This window comes from Notolabrus celidotus, chromosome 19, assembly GCF_009762535.1.
Source record: "Notolabrus celidotus isolate fNotCel1 chromosome 19, fNotCel1.pri, whole genome shotgun sequence".
Taxonomy (NCBI): domain Eukaryota; kingdom Metazoa; phylum Chordata; class Actinopteri; order Labriformes; family Labridae; genus Notolabrus; species Notolabrus celidotus.
In genome coordinates this window covers 1450143-1467287 of record NC_048290.1, presented here as the reverse complement: position 1 = coordinate 1467287, position 17145 = coordinate 1450143, and the positions used below count along the sequence as shown (strand labels likewise).

Below are 17145 nucleotides of genomic sequence, written 5' to 3'. Positions count from 1 at the left end.
GATGTCCTCACTAACGTTATTCAGCTTCATATCACAACTTAGATTTATGACACAGCCGTCTTTAAATCCAAATCTTTCTCCTTTATCAAACCACCAACCTTTGATTCATTAGTCACTTGGTCTGCTTCCTCATCTCCTCCTCTAGTGCAGCATCCTAGTCATCATAGTCAGGGATGTCTCAGAGAGGGTGAGGGTGACACAGCATCACGGGGTCAGCTGGTGAAGGATCTCAATTTGGCTTGCAGAGCTAGCATCCCCAGCCTTCAGGCTAACGTCCTCATGCCTGTGGAGTGGTTATATGTGGGTTTAGCCAGACACAGCCTACATACAACTTTACCATCATTTACTAGATCAACATACTGGCAAACCCCGCCGCACTGCGAGGTAACATCTGTCAACTGTGCTCGTTTACATCCAGGTAGTAGAGCTTTAGAGTGTTACAGCAGACGCCAGATATAGAAGCTTTAAACTCTGTGTTCACTTCTTACTCATTGCACAAGATCTCTAGTTTCATCCTTCCAGCAGCCCAAAAACAAAATCATATCTTTAAAACAATAACAGACAAAAGCTTTGAATAATTCAGCTCATGAGGATTTTTGAATCCATGTTCCTGAGTGGTTTCTGCTCTCTCTTTTGTTTAGTTTTTTGTGCAAATAAGTTGGAAATCTGTTAAAATTGCTGGCACAATAAAGCTAAATGTTGAATTATTGTCTTCTTTCCGTCTTCAGAAGAGCTCGACTGTAAATCTGTGTTCCTGAAGCCGTCCGTGTACCCCTTCTCCTCGCTCGGCTCTCAGTGTTTGTCCACCGAGGCGTCCACCGTCCCTCCAAACCTCCCCGACCTCAACTCCCTTCATTATGGTTCCGCCACCAGCAGCGCTCAGAGCCACAGCCCTGACGACAGAGAGGTCAAAGGTCAGCCTCTCACCGCCGTGGACCTGCTGTCCTCCGTGGACCGCAGGCCAACTAAAAGCTCCGCCCCTCCTTGCCCCGACCGAGCGCTGAAGCCGGTGTGCGACCTCGTGAACGACGCCAGCTCGGCCATCCTGGTGCGGGCGAACAGCCACGATGCGTTCGGCGAGCTGGACGCTGTGGAGAAGCAGATGGAGGAGGAGGAGGAGGCGCTGCTGGTGGACTTCGACAGCCCCGTGGTGACGGCACATGTAGAGGAGCAGGCTCAGCCAAGTCTCAGCGCTGAGTGCAGAGACTCAAAGGAGGAGCAGGCCTCTGCAGGGAGAGAGGAGCTGCAGAGCGGAGGGTACGCTGCCTCCCTCAGTCTGCTGGACGTCATTCTTCCTGCTGCGGTGGAGCGGAGCTGTGAGTCTGCAGATGATTCAACATCAGCTGACAAACAGGAGAGGGACTGTGAGGAGGAAGTGGCTTGCACAAACCAAACGGTGAATAACTCCTCAGACTGTGAACTGAAGGACTCTCTGCACGTTGAAAGCACTAAAGAAACAACACAAACCTCAGCGAGCAAAGAGGAAGAAGCTCCAGAAACCTCAGACCGAGCCGAGGCGGAGTCTCCTGCAGGAGGAGCCTCAGAGAGCGAACAGATGGGGTTATCCTGCCTGCCCCTCGCCGTGTCCATGTGTGCTGCTCTGGTGAAGGCAGAAGAGGAGTCAGGGCCAGCGACGGAGCCGTGTGTCGAGACTGAGAGCACTGAGGCTGACCTCCTGTCCGGTCTGGAAGCCAAGGAAAGCAGATCCCACTCAGAGGAACCTGTTGAATCAGCGTCAGCGTGTCGGCAGCTCGCAGACGAGCGGGCGTCACCAGAGGGGCAGCGGCTCTCTCTTGAACCTCTTCACCCTGCAGACCCCGCCTCCAACGACCGCTCTGAGCCCAGCCCAGTGGATCCTCCAGAGTTCGGGTTTGAGTATCTGCCTGAGAGCGACCAGGCGGAGCTGCTGGTGACTGACGAGGAGCTGGATGCGTTCCTGCAGGCGCACACGGAAGCAGAGCAGGGCCAAAGCGGGGGAGGCGGGGGAGGCGGGGGAGGCGGGGGAGGCGGAATCGCTTGCTGCAGCAGTTCTGGGGATTTCGCTCAACCTGAGAGTCAGAACGGGGATCTGGAGGAGCTGAGGGGGTGTGGGCGGGAGGATCTGGAGGTTTCTGCTTTTCCAGAAAGCGACAGAACGATGTGTGTGACTGTAGAGGGAAGTCTAAACCCTGGTGCTCCATCACAACCTCAGAACTCTCTCAGTCCTCCTCAAGAAGAGCTCTCCTCTGGGATTAACCATTCATCCACCAGCAACGCTTTGAACGCTCAGCTCAGCGGCAGCCCCGATCAGCCGCCCTCCTATGGAGGAGCCAGACCCAAACAGCTACACTGCCAACCCGCTCGCTCTCCACCAGCAGGAGAAGACCGCGAGGAGGAGACGCTCGGTGAGTCAAACAAACAGCCAGCAGAGGAGGAAGAGAGCTCGCCGAGTCTTACAGAGGAGCACCCAAACATCAGGGACTTAAGCCCCGTGCACTCGAACCAGGAGCCTCAGGAGTACAGCGTGGGGTACGACGAGCTCTCGGAGCCCCCTCCGTACCCGGGGGAGTCGCCCACGGACGGCGGCAGGCCGGCGAACTGGAAGAGAGAGGGAGGAGAGGAGCTGGGGAGCAGACAGCCCGCCTGGGTGCCGGACGCTGAAGCTCCAAACTGTATGAACTGCTACCAGAGGTTCACCTTCACCAAGAGGAGGCATCACTGTCGAGCCTGCGGGAAGGTAGGACGACTCTGGAGTTTATAGGACAGACTGAATGTTCACTTTTATTAACATAAGAGGAAGAGAGCTTCACATGAGTCTATGTGTTCACTTTAATAACATCAGAGGAAGAGAGCTTCACATGAGTCTATATGTTCACTTTAATAACATAAGAGGAAGAGAGCTTCACATGAGTCTATATGTTCACTTTAATAACATCAGAGGAAGAGAGCTTCACATGAGTCTATATGTTCACTTTTAATAACATCAGAGGAAGAGAGCTTCACATGAGTCCATATGTTCACTTTAATAACATCAGAGGAAGAGAGCTTCACATGAATCTATATGTTCACTTTTAATAACATAAGAGGAAGAGAGCTTCACATGAGTCTATATGTTCACTTTAATAACATCAGAGGAAGAGAGCTTCACATGAGTCTATATGTTCACTTTTAATAACATCAGAGGAAGAGAGCTTCACATGAGTCTATTTGTTCACTTTAATAACATCAGAGGAAGAGAGCTTCACATGAGTCTATATGTTCACTTTTAATAACATCAGAGGAAGAGAGCTTCACATGAATCTATATGTTCACTTTTAATAACATAAGAGGAAGAGAGCTTCACATGAGTCTATATGTTCACTTTAATAACATCAGAGGAAGAGAGCTTCACATGAGTCTATATGTTCACTTTAATAACATCAGAGGAAGAGAGCTTCACATGAGTCTATATGTTCACTTTAATAACATCAGAGGAAGAGAGCTTCACATGAATCTATATGTTCACTTTTAATAACATAAGAGGAAGAGAGCTTCACATGAGTCTATATGTTCACTTTAATAACATCAGAGGAAGAGAGCTTCACATGAGTCTATATGTTCACTTTAATAACATAAGAGGAAGAGAGCTTCACATGAGTCCACATGTTCACTTTTAATAACATCAGAGGAAGAGAGCTTCACATGAGTCTATATGTTCACTTTAATAACATCAGAGGAAGAGAGCTTCACATGAATCTATATGTTCACTTTTAATAACATCAGAGGAAGAGAGCTTCACATGAGTCTATATGTTCACTTTAATAACATCAGAGGAAGAGAGCTTCACATGAGTCTATATGTTCACTTTAATAACATCAGAGGAAGAGAGCTTCACATGAGTCTATATGTTCACTTTAATAACATCAGAGGGAGAGAGCTTCACATGAGTCTATATGTTCACTTTAATAACATAAGAGGAAGAGAGCTTCACATGAGTCCACATGTTCACTTTAATAACATAAGAGGAAGAGAGCTTCACATGAGTCTATATGTTCACTTTAATAACATCAGAGAAAGAGAGCTTCAGATTCTCTATTCAGAGACTCAATTAGAGTAACTGAGTAAAAGTAATCAGTTACTTTCCACAGCTGATCATCGGTAATCAAATGAGTCCATATGTTCACTTTTGAGGGAGAGAGAGAGAAGAGAAGAGAGAGAGAAAAGAGGGAGAGAGAGAGAGAGATAGAGAGAGAGAAAAGAGGGAGAGGGAGAGAGAAAAGAGAGAGAGAGAGAAAAGAGGGAGAGAGAAAAGAGAGAGAGAGAGAGAGAGAGAGAGAGAGAAAAGAGGGAGAGAGAGAGAGACATAGAGAGAGAGAAAAGAGGGAGAGAGAGAGAGACATAGAGAGAGAGAAAAGAGGGAGAGAGAGTTAGAGAGAGAAAAGAGAGAGAGAGAGAGAGAGAGAGAGAAAAGAGAGAGAGAGAGAGAAAAGAGAGAGAGAGAGAGAAAAGAGAGAGAGAGAGATAGAGAGAGAGAAAAGAGGGAGAGAGAGAGATAGAGAAGAAAGAGAAAAGAGAGACAGAGAGAAAAGAGACAGAGAGACAGAGAGAGAGAAAAGAGGGAGAGAGAGAGATAGAGAAGAAAGAGAAAAAAGAGAGAGAGAGAAAAGAGGGAGATAGAGAGGGACAGAAAAGAGAGAGAGAGAGATAGAAAGAGAAAAAAGAGAGAGAGAGAGATAGAAAGAGAAAAAAGAGAGAGAGAAAGAGATAGAAAGAGAAAAAAGAGAGAGAGAGAGAGATAGAAAGAGAAAAAAGAGAGAGAGAGAGAGAAAATAGAGAGAAAAGAGAAAGAAAAGAGAGAGTGAGAGAAAAGAAGAAGAGATTGAAAAGAGGGAGAGAGAGGAGCGGGAGAAAGAGAGAGAAGAGAAGAGTTTTTAGATTTTTCTAAATCATTTTATTTCCTCATTCTCTATAACAAAACATGAAAAACAAAACAAACAAATAAGTCAACACGTGTGCAGAAACATCTTTAATTTTTAGAGCTATACTGCAGCCAGCCAGCAGAGGGCGCTCTCACAGTTTTGGCTTCACTCAGGGGTAGTTGGGTAGTGTGGTCCATGTTTTTATACAGTCTGAAAAATGTCTTGTTTCTCAAAATGAACATCACACGCTCAGCTGGATGAAAGAAGAAGTTCCCATTGTGTCTGCGCCTTTCATGAATAGTTAAATAACACAGGTTACGTCTCAGCACCAGATAAAGAGCGGTGGATTCACAGACAGAGAGAGAGAGAAGGAGGGAGAGAGAGAGGGAGAGCATGAGTCAGCATTTCTTTTTCCAGCTCCTCTATAGATCCCGGCTGAGCGTCCTAAAGATGGAGCTAAGTCCCTTAAAGGCCAGTGATTAAAGCAGCATTAGGGCGGACTGTTTGAACATGTTATCGTTTATTAACCCGCTCTGCAGCCAGACCGGCTCAGATCCACTCTGAGCTGCTGCTGCTGCGTGTTTACTTCCTGCATGCATGTTTACATTGCGTGTGGCCATATGTCGTCCTCTCTCCTCTGTGGCAGGTGTACTGCGCCGTGTGCTGCAACAGGAAGTGCAAGCTGAAGTACCTGGAGAAGGAGGCTCGCGTGTGCGTCGTCTGCTTTGACTCCATAAACAGAGGTAAGACCCCGCTTCGGTCTGATCCCAGGTCTGTCTTTCAGGTGTTGAACGCTCCACTACGGCAGGACGGTTGTTTACAGAAATGCTCGGTCATTCAGGACAGGTCTGCAGCTGAGGATCACTCAAAGAAGATGTTTGTTTGCTCCTTATTGGTTGTGAATTATCGTGTGCACCTCATGCAGGGGCTTAAATCACAAGAGTGTAGGTTTATGAAGCTGTAGATCAAGTTTTGGATCTTTGTTTTAAACCCTGAGGGTGTTCCAGTGATCATCCGTGCAGAACTTCCAGTAATCGTACATTCAGAAGTCACAGAGAGTGCATTTTGTTTGCTTTGAGACGCCGAAGTTATTTGCAAGTTGCAGACCGGTAGAGCAAGATTTTTAGTTTGTTTTTAAACTTGAGGAACTTGACACAAAACTTTAAGATCAGGAAGACGTGACTGATTCAGAAGTGCTTCTTAAAGCTGCTCTAGAATAAGTTTTATCTCAACAATCCCTGAAATGCAGAAGGTGTTTTTGTTCCGTGTACTTCCCCTCAGCCTCCCGAGTCAAACACTTCTCTTTTTCTTTCGATTTTCAGCCACAACTTCTTTGTTTTTGTCTCGTTCCAGCAGCTGTTTCTGTTTCAGTGAGCCAGATAAATTCCTCTGAAGTTGGTGGAGACCAAAGTGAGAGCTAAAAGACGACGGAGCATATGCTCAATTTGATCCATGCATGTTCGGTCAGGTGCCGTGGCTGCAGCTTTGCATGAAGGTAGAACATGAATGGTTTGGAGGAGGTCCAGCTTTTGATCCTTGCAGGGCTTCACAGGGTAGTGTTTCTCTGCACAAAGTCAGACATGTTCCTGGAGTGTGTGGACCCCTTCCAGCTTGTCTTCGTGCACACAATTCCAGTTTGGGAGCCTTATCTTCTATCTCTATGCAGATGATGTGATTATGTTTGCTTCTTCATGCATTCAGGCGGTTTGCAGCTGATTGTGGAGCAGTTGGTTTGAGAGTCAGAGCCTCTAAGTTTGGTGGATTGCTCCCTCTGGATGTGGACTGAGTCTCTACATCCAGAGAGAGAGTTTTAGTATATTTAGGTCTTGTTCATGAGTTAGGAAAATGGATTGTGAGTAACGAAGAGGAAGAGGAATTGCCTCTCGATGTACGTCCCAACTTTCTTTTGGTAGGATTGAAAAAATGAGTTCAAAGAAGAGGCTGAAATGAGTTTCTCTGCAGTCTTTCTGGGCTCAGCCTTAGAGATAGATTCAGGAGCTCAGAGTAGAGCCGGTGGAGGTGGCTCATGCATCACATGCGGTTGCGCCCTGGGCTCCTCCCAGTTGCACGTTCTCTGCACACGTCCAACTGGGAGGAGACCGCTGGAGGGATCAAATATCCCATGTCACCTGGGACTGTTCAGAATCCCCCAGGAGGAGCTGGGAAACGTTGCTGGGGAGAGGGAGGACAGGGTCGGCCTGCCGAGCCTGCTGCCACCCGACCCAACCTTAGATAAGAGGAAGAAAACGAATGGATGGAGACCCTTACGTACTTTGCATCATCCTTATTTTATTCTCTTGCAGGTTGAGGTGTATGGAGGATGGTTTCCACATATTATCAATCAGATTAAAGTCATTTAAAGCCACCTAGATGCAGAACTTGGTGCAGGCTTTAAACTCCCTCCATTGACCGTCTTCTCTCCTTTAATATCGGCATTGCTCTCAAATATCCCCCTCTTCTTCTTCAGGTCTATTTTCATCCCCCTCTCAGGAACAGGCCGAACCTTGAATTCACCTCTGCGTCCTGAAATAGAGCGCCGCCTGTCCGTCCGTCCGTCCACTAGAAGTCATTAAAACTTTATAACAGCCAAGAAACATTTTCATTCTGCAGCGGGATGAATATTTAAGGCTCGGTCTAAGTGGCTCGGGGGCTTCTTCCTACGTCACTCTGAGCGGTTATTAAATATTGAAACAGTTATGAAATATCGTCTTTTTAAAAAAACACAAACAGCGTGTTGTTGTTGTTGTTGTTGTTGTTGTTGTTGTTGTTTGTTCCTGCAGAGGAAAGTGCGTCTCTATGTCTCTGCGTGTTGATAAAAGGTGTTTCAAAGACTGCAGCATGGACATGAGGGGAGAGAGAGAGAGGAGGAGGGGGGAAGATGGATGGAGGGGGCAGGAGAGAGGGAGGAGAGTTATAGCAGGACGCTGGCATTTGTCCTTGATTATGTGTGTGTGTGTAAGTGTGTGTGTGTGCGTGTATGTGTGTGTGTGTGAGACCCGCCTTACGCAGCAGACATGTGATGCTCACACACGAAGGCTAAATTAAGAAGAAAGAGGTGATCCACTTTTTGTGGCTGGTATGACGTGATCGCTCTCTCTCCTCCCCGTCACCTCTCTCCTCCTTCCCTCCCTCCCTCCCTCCCTCCCTCCCTCCTTGTTTCACATCACTCTCTCATCCGTGTGGCGAGCAGCATGCGAGGCACACTCTCCAGCCGAGAGCTAACGGGTTATCACCGCTAACAGGCGAGGAGCAGCTTCAGGAGAGCAGGGATGGGAGTGTGTAAAGTCAGACTCAGGCGTAGACTCGTTGCGATGTGGACCGGTTGGGTTTTAACGGAGGGGATGACGAGGTAAGACACATCTTAACACTCGACTCAGAGTTTATGTTTATGCTGTTAATTAAACAGTGCAGGAGTATTCGTGCAGGATAGAGCGTCGTTCATGCAGAGAGGTTTTTGTGCGGTGCTAAACTTAAAACAAAGTCTCTACGGGATTCTTGAAGTAGATTGCCTCGGGCTCCTGATGACTTTTTTGTGCATTGTCATCCTTTCCTTGCAGAACAAGGTGAAACAACTCTCCTTGTAGTGATGCCAGGTGACTAACAATATGCTCCTTCCACTTAGAAGCCAAAAGGTGTTTTTAAAACCCAGGCTCTATTTTTACGTGTCAGGGTTTAAAGCAGGAATGCAAAGTTTGGAAGTTTGAAAGTCATCAGAATCAGAGTGGCTGGTTTTGCCGATAATAGGCTCAGATTGTTTGTTTTAGAAACCCAGTGAAGACGGACCTCTTCGTTATAGATTAAGACGTTCTTCTGTCTCTGAAAACAGATGTTTCTCTCCTCTTTTCAAAGCCGCCAGACTCGGTTATAAAAGATAATATTAACCCTGCAGGACACGGGAGTTGCAGCACTCATGTTGAATTTCTTGAGACTTTAAACCGCTCACAGCGCTCCCTCTCCTTGTGTCGTATTCATCGACCGATTAACCACCGTAGCTGATTTTCCACGCCGATATTCTGCGTTTTGTTTCACCGGTAGCTGATAACATAAATACATTAAAAGTGCGCTACTTTCTGTCTTTTCCTCTGGGTCTGTTTTCACCCTGTCTCCTTTAATGTCCCGCCCACAGCACGATCCGATTGGCTTGATAGAAAGTGTCAATATCGGCCTTGAAAAACCGATATCAGTCCACTCTTACCCTGGACTTCCACCTGATCCTATGCGGTCTGAATCAAGGATTCTCCTCCTCCTCCTCTCCTCATCCATGTTGTCTTTCTGGTCCTCTGAAAACCTCTGACCTGTTGACTCCAGGCCTGGCTCCGCTCATCATGACTTTGGTTTGTTGTTGTAGTTAAGTGAAATACGATCTGGTGATAACACAGAGTGTTTTATTCTGAAAATTAACCGGATGTTTTCATTTTGTTTTGGTGAAACCTGACTTCCTGTCCCGCTCCATCTGCTCTTTTGAGATTGATGCGTCGTGCTCCGGCTTCTGGTAGAAATAGAAGTCTTGAGTATCTGATCCAGAGGACTCCCGACCTGCCGGATCAGAGATGCAGCCGGAACACAACAGAGCGGATCCAGTGGAAGTTAACACATTGACTGGAATAGAAACCTATCAGATCTGGAGCTGTGACAGATCGGGGACAAACCCCACGTCAAAATAGCAGACTGTCCCTTTAATGTTCGTCTCTCCTGCAGGTATCGAGTGTTGACATTTCAGACACAGACGTTGCAGCCGGAACGCAACGGAGTGGATCCAGTGGAAGATAACACATTGACTAGAATTGCGATTTTGCAACTTAAAGTTACTGCTTTTGTCGGCAGAGTGTCGTCACTTTGAAGACAGAGATTTAAAATGTGTATGTGCTTTCAGAAGTTGCATCTAATTCGTTTAGCATTCAACCTTTTCTCATGCACAGCCCAACCTTGAAATACTTGGGAGCATGACGTTAGACGTAAAAGGGTCGCCTCCGTAGTCACTGTAATGTTTACAACATATCTGAGATAGCAAACAAAGCTGAGTCTGACTCTTTAGTGAGAGTATTTGCCTTCATATCAATGCTACGTGGAGTTGAACGTATCCAAAGAGAAGAGCAGGCTGCAGGAAAGATAATGAAGCAGCTTCACATCCCAGCGGTCGTCACCACCGGCTGCGTTTTCCCATCAGCTCACCTGACTTTGCGCGGACGTTTTACCAGGAGAGCTGCCAGGAAAAAGGCACCGGGTAGAGTCAGGGTGAGTGCAGCTTTAGAGGTTCATCCTTTATATAACATTGTCAGACACTTAACGTAACAATCTGAGCCTGCGAGTGGAAAAAAGCACCTTTAGGGGACATATTTGATCAGTTGGATGTGCCCCTGAGGATTTCATAACAGACCTTGTTTTATGTCTGTAAAAGAAATCTCCTGGAGCCGCTCCAAACGTTTAAAAACGTATCAATCATTCAGAGCTTAAAGTCGAAAGAAGAGCCCAGGTTTAACATCCTTCCTGACGTGCTCCTGTGCTTTTGTGGGCCGCCCTGTAGTTGTTGTCGGTACACAACAGATCAATAAAGATCTATGATGCTTAATCAATATAATGCAGACGAGTGCTGCATCAGCACTCTGTGTGAGTGCAAGCGGAAAGCCTCTCAGTCAAACCCAGCTCTCCTGGAGGTAACCACTCATGTCTGCCGTTTGCAATAACCTTCAGTCATCTGCACTCTGTGTAATGTGATGGAGAGGAAGCCGAGCTGTCATTCAGACGTTCGATACGTCGAAGTTTTTAATGAAATTGGTTTCATCGATAAATTCGCCAGGACAGAAATCTTACACGCAGCCACGGGGAGGTTCTGAAATATCATGCTGCGTTACTCCCCTGAACACAGATGAGTGATTACAGTAATCTCAGTCATCGCCTCGTGGTCACGGAAACATGCGTGCAGCAGTCTGCTGAGCGGGTACAGTCATGCTCTGAACAGTATCATCATCAGTCTCTGCAGGCTCCCTGTCATCTTCAGATTTACTCACCAGAACCCTCCAGGACCAGAGGAAGTTAACTCTGAGAAACTTCTTTGACTCAAAGACTCAGTGACGCAGAATCAGCTGAGCAGGAACACTCGAGGCCTCGACCACGGAGAAGGAGTCTTTGGGAGGTAGAGGGTTACGGCCAGATCCGTCTCAGATCCGTCACGGCACCGGATCTGATAGGTTTCTATTTTAGTCAAATCTCCGTCTTCAAAGTGACGAGACTCTGCCGACAAAAGCAGTAACTTTAACTTGCAAAATCGCAATTCTAGTCAATGTGTTAACTTCCACTGGATCCACTCCGTTGCGTTCCAGCTGCAACGTCTGTGTCTGAAATGTCAACACTCGATACCTGCAGGAGAGACGAACATTAAAGGGACAGTCTGCTGTTTTGACGTGGGGTTTGTCTCCAATCCGTCACAGCACTGGATCTGATAGGTTTCTATTCTAGTCAATGTGTTAACTTCCACTGGATCCGCTCACAAGACTTCTATTTGTGCCGGATGCCGGAGCACGACACATCAATCTCAACAGATCAGATGGAGCAGGACAGGAAGTCAAAATGAAAACATCCTGTTAATTTTCAGAATAAAACACTCTGTGTTATCACCAGATCGTATTTCACCTAACTACAACAACAAACCAAAGTCATGATGAGCGGAGCCAGGCCTGGAGTCAACAGGTCAGAGGTTTTCAGAGGACCAGAAAGACAACATGGATGAGGAGAGGAGGAGGAGGAGGAGGAGAATCCTTGATTCAGGGATTACCTTGGGAAATTCTCAACCTCGTGCACGCTGAAAACGCAGCCGGTGGGTCTAAACGAGATGGACTGAACTCGGATCTGGTGGAAGTCCGACGTTGAAGAAGTAAACTTTGATTTAGAAATGTAACATAAGGCCGGTCGCTCCTGGATCTTAACATCTTGGTGGCTCAGAGTTGGATTGATCACTCACTGCGACAACACGCTGATAGCAGAGGATGTAGCTTAGGATGATAGCATGCTAACATTTAAAACTTGTACCAAACATAAAGTCCAGCTGAGTCTGAGTCTGATGGGATTGTCTTTAGTGTTTCAGATGTTTGGTCCAAGTGTGAGGGGAACTGTAACATTTGTACCGTCAGCCTCTAGGAGGTGCTGCAGGCCGGGTCAGAGGGTTTCCACACTCAGTCTCAGGACACGAGGACTTTCTTTAGGACTGTTACACCAGCAAACCTAAAACTGGTGCTGAAATGAACACACCTCTATGACTTGTGTGTCCTTGTAGCCCAGGCCCTGGAGCGGATGATGAGTCCTGCAGGTCCCAGTCCGAACCCAAACGTCCCCTCTGAGTACTGCAGCACCATCCCCCCTCTGCAGCAGGCTCGAGCCGCCGGCACCCTGAACTCTCCTCCTCCCACCGTCATGGTGCCCGTGTCCGTTCTCAAACACCCAAACAACGACAGTATGATCACTCCTAAAATACTGATGACACACTCTTCTCCACTGCTCCGTTTTGTTTACGTGGACTGTACCCTTGAAAGGTGTGTGTGTGTGTGTGTGTGTGTGTTATCAGGTTGTCCTCGTGAACAGAAGCGCGTGTGGTTCGCTGACGGGATCTTGCCGAATGGAGAGGTGGCGGACACGACCAAGCTGTCGGTGACAAGCCGCAGGAGCTCGCAGGAGTTCTCCCCAGACCAAGCATCAGTAAGACTTGAAACATTATCAACACTTGAGTGAGTTCATTTAAATCATCAGGATGTAAAGTCTCACTAACCCTGTCTTTGCAGCCTTGCTCCACCGGGTCAGATGTTGGAGTCTGCCTTCCTGAAGCTTCTGGGTCAGTTGAAGTGATTCGACCTCCCTTATCAGGTCCTTTCGATTACGCTCTGCTGGCTGGTATCGGTACTTCAGTGAAGAGGGTTCCCAGTCTGCTGCCAGAGAACGAGGACGAGCTCCCTCCTCTGCTCATCACCACAGGAGAGGACGAAACTGGAGGTGTGTGTTTTTTATTAATGTTTAAAATACTTTCAATCCCTTCAGGCATCGTGTCTGAGTCATTTCCTTTACCTCGTGGTGCGTTTCAGTCTTTTAGCCCCCAGAACTACTTTCCCCTGACCTAAAAGGTTCCTGTGCCCCCATTGTTGAAGTCCCGGGTAGATTGTGTAAATCAGGCCAGAAAAAAAAGTAAATGCACTACACCACCAGACCAGTAGAGGGCAGTAACACAAAGAGGAATGCCATTCATCACAGATGACACCATAGAAGCAGACGGACAGGCAGGTATCATTATGAGCAACACAACAGTTAGCCTGTTAGCATGAAGAGACTCAGCTGGTCTGTTTTAGATGGTGCTATATTTCATCACAGATGGATTCACTGAATCAACACGTGAGAGGAGATAAGCGCGAGTAGCAAAGACGTTTCAACACGACTTTAAAATCCTTTTCAACTCAAAAAGCCGTGATCGCAGAGATCGGCCGGTGTTTTGGTTTAAACAGCGACCCTGTTAACTGGAGACTCTCAGCCGGATGCATCCCTCATAAACGTCTTTAGACAATCATTAAATATCTGATGAGGATATTTTGAAATCTTAATAAAAACTAAACTAGTTTGCATTCCCAGGAACTCCCTCTGTGTTTCAACAGCTGTGTAAACTCCACAAACACTGACACGTTCAGCTGAAGGTCTCCAGTTTACAGGGTCACTTTAAAAACCGGAACACCGGGAGGAGAGACGCATTCACGGTGGGCTGAGAGAAGACTACTGTTACAAGCTGCTAAATCAAGAGAATCACAGCTTCTTCTTTTGAAAAGTACACACACATACAAAAAAGATAGGACAAATAAAAACTAATGAAAGAATGAGAAATCAAGAGAATCACAGATGGACAAAACAATGACTGTGAATGATTTTTGGAAAAATTTGACAAAAGAATTAAAAATAAAAATAATTTTTTTTTGAAAAAAATGGAAGAAAAAATTTAGAAAAATAAAATTGAAAAAAAAATTGGAAGAAAAATGGAAGAAAAAAAAGTTTAGAAAAAAAAAGTTTTGATTTTTTTTTTTGAAAAAATTACTTTGACGAAAAAAATGTGAAAAAAAAAAAATGTGAAAAAAAAAAATGTGAAAAAATTTTTTGACTAAAAAAATTGAAAAAGAAAAATTTGAAAAAAAAAAATTGACTAAAAAAATTGGGCCGGTGTTTTGGTTTAAACAGCGACCCTGTTAACTGGAGACTCTCAGCTGGATGCATCCCCTCATAAACGTCTTTAGACGATCATTAAATATCTGATGAGGATATTTTGAAATCTTAATAAAAACTAAACTAGTTTGCATTCCCAGGAACTCCCTCTGTGTTTCAACAGCTGTGTAAACTCCACAAACACTGACACGTTCAGCTAAAGGTCTCCAGTTTACAGGGTCACTTTTAAAACCGGAACACCAGGAGGAGAGACGTATTCACGGTGGGCTGAGAGAAGACTACTGTTACAAGCTGCTAAATCAAGAGAATCACAGCTTCTTCTTTTGAAAAGTACACACACATACAAAAAAGATAGAACAAATAAAAACTAATGAAAGAAAGAGAAATCAAGTGAAAAACAATGACTGTGAATGGTTTTTGGAAAAATTTGACAAAAAAATAAAAATAAAAAAAGGACCAAAAAAAATGGAAGAAAAAATTTTGAAAAATAAAATTGAAAAAAAAATTGAAAGAAAAATGGAAGAAAAAAAAGTTTAGAAAAAAAAAGTTTTGGATTTTTTTTTGAAAAAATGACTTGGACGAAAAAAAATTGAAAAAAAAATTGAAAAAAAAAAAAAAAAAAAAAAAGAAATTGAAAAAAAAAAAATTATTAAAAAAATTTGGCCGGTGTTTTGGTTTAAACAGCGACCCTGTTAACTGGAGACTCTCAGCCGGATGCATCCCTCATAAACGTCTTTAGACCATCATTAAATATCTGATGAGGATATTTTGAAATCTTAATACAAGCTACTAAATCAAGAGAATCACAGCTTCTTCTTTTGAAAAGTACACACACATACAAAAAAGATAGAACAAATAAAAACTAATGAAAGAAAGAGAAATCAAGAGAATCACAGATGTGTGTGATGTTATTGTGGACGGAGGGAGGAATAAAAACACTGAGGTTAATCTACCAATCAGACACATTCAGCACTGCAGGCCACGCCCCCCTGAAAGTCCCGAGACCTTTGAAAAGTACTACCCCCCCTAGCAGGGTCTTTTTAGGAGGAGATTATCTACCCCTGAACTAAATATAGACCCTGGGTCCACCGGTCCAAACGCCTCAGGTGAGTAACTTGAACGTGTTTTTCTTTGCAGACGTTTTAGTCGAGGAGAGTCCTGCACCATGTCAAATCCTGCACTTATTAGAAGAAGGAGGACCCCGACCTCTGACCTTCGTCTTAAACGGCAACCTCCTCATCAACGTCAAACTGGTCACATGTGAGTGGAATGAATCTCAACCTTTAAGATGCTCAGTCCTCAGCTGTAGTGTGTGTTAACTGTGTGTGTGTGTGTTTCTGTCTGATGCGTCAGACTGCACCCGGCAGTGCTGGTGTTTCGGCTCCATCGGGCTGCAGGCTCTGGGACAGAAGGAGTTGGTGTTCTTGTTGGAGTGTTTGCCAGAAGAAAAGTCTCTCCCTAAAGACCTCTTCACACTGTATCTCAACATTTTCCAGGAAGCCCAAAAAGGTAAAGAGAGAACATCACAGACACGTCTCTCTCTTCTTTCCCTCCACAGAGTAAAGACTGATCTGTCTCTTCTTGTGCTGCAGGAAAGATCCTGGAGGAGCTGGATAACGTGACGTTCACGAGCAGTTTCCTGGGCAGCAAAGACCACGCAGGGATGCTCTTCTTCTCTCACACCTGTCAGCCTCTAGATGGCCTCACTCTCCCACAGCAGCCGTTCCTGTTCGGCGTGCTGATCCAGAAGCTGGAGGTACCCTGGGCCAAAGTCTTCCCTCTCAGGCTGCTGCTGCGGCTCGGAGCTGAATATAGCGGTGTGTGAAAAAACAGACATTTCTTATGAGACAAACTTGATGCATACATATATTTTACTCCATTAATCTGAAAATTGCATCTTTTATTCAGGCAGAAAGGCTGAAAATGACCTCTAATAACCTCCTTATCTGTAAACCTTCTTGCATTTTCCATCATTTGTGGCACTTAGCTCACATATCTTTTGGTTTTGAATCGTGGGTTGGACAGAACCTTTATTTTTAGGATGTTTCCATAATGTTAAAAGACAGTTTTTAATGCCATGATGATTCATGTTGTTGTCTCTTCCTCAGTGTATCCCACCACCCTGACGAGCATCCGTTTTCGGGAGTCTGTGTATCGAGAGACGGGACACACCATCATGAATCTACTGGCTGTAAGTTTAGAGTGGAGATCAGTCTCTAGAGAACTTCTTGAAGGTCTCAGTCTCATCATTTTTACACGGCCTTGTGGGCAGATTCTGCATTTAATTATTTATTTGTGTACTGTTGTTCACAAGCACTACAAGTTTACATTTTATATCACATAACACTGGTCAAGATCGCTGAAGGTTAACTCCTCTTACAGTGTTAGGGATACGACACCTGCAGGAACTCAAATCTTAACGAGTGTATTCTTCTAAATCCTCGTCAAAAATATCTCATTACACTTATTGCAAACAACACACACCAGATAAATCCAGTTACTGTCTTATCTCAAGACACAAAATGCACAAATAAGGCATGCATATCTTGATGTTAGTTGAAATAGCTGCAGATAGACCGAGCAAAGTTCTTTTGATCAAGATAAGACTGCTTTTCAAGAAACTGAAGATGCAAAGATTGCTTTTTTTAATATAAACATTTCAAGCAATCCAGGATTTTCTTTATGCTGTACTTTATGAAGTCTTCCACTGAAGCTAAGAGCTGTTTAAGACCCATTTGTTTGACCTGTATAAGTCTGCTTTTATTAAAACCTTGTGACCTTAAAGAAAGATGATCAGTGAAACTTGATTTTATGTAACAAACAGTTACATAAGTCCTATTTTTATTTTGTTATTTTGAAGCACTTTGTGACGCCTGTTCAAGAAAGATGCTTAAAAATAAACTTTATTTATTTATTTATTTATTTCAGAGATAAGATGTTTATCTGTACTTGTGAGGTGAACGTGGCTTTTAATAAATATAGGGATTTATTCTTGAGGAGAACTTTGATCTTAGATTTGAAGGTTTTTTACGTTGTGATAAGATAAGACGTTACTTTATTGATCCCCGGGTTTTCAGAATAG

General features: G+C 44.8%; 1 protein-coding gene across 3 annotated transcripts in view; it reads left to right on the top strand.

Annotated features, from left to right (window-relative positions):
* The window catches only part of zfyve16 (zinc finger, FYVE domain containing 16), a 37751-nt gene that overhangs the window by 9855 nt on the left and 10751 nt on the right, over positions 1-17145 (top strand). Inside the window, exons 3-11 of one of the 3 annotated variants that reach the window (XM_034709480.1) lie at positions 729-2716; positions 5524-5620; positions 12148-12324; positions 12436-12566; positions 12650-12857; positions 15201-15323; positions 15417-15572; positions 15656-15880; positions 16172-16254. In XM_034709480.1, coding sequence (XP_034565371.1) covers positions 729-2716; positions 5524-5620; positions 12148-12324; positions 12436-12566; positions 12650-12857; positions 15201-15323; positions 15417-15572; positions 15656-15880; positions 16172-16254 — 3188 coding nt within the window. The remainder of the gene's footprint in view (positions 1-728; positions 2717-5523; positions 5621-12147; positions 12325-12435; positions 12567-12649; positions 12858-15200; positions 15324-15416; positions 15573-15655; positions 15881-16171; positions 16255-17145) is intronic. The other 2 variants (XM_034709481.1, XM_034709482.1) reach the window with 2 other exon arrangements.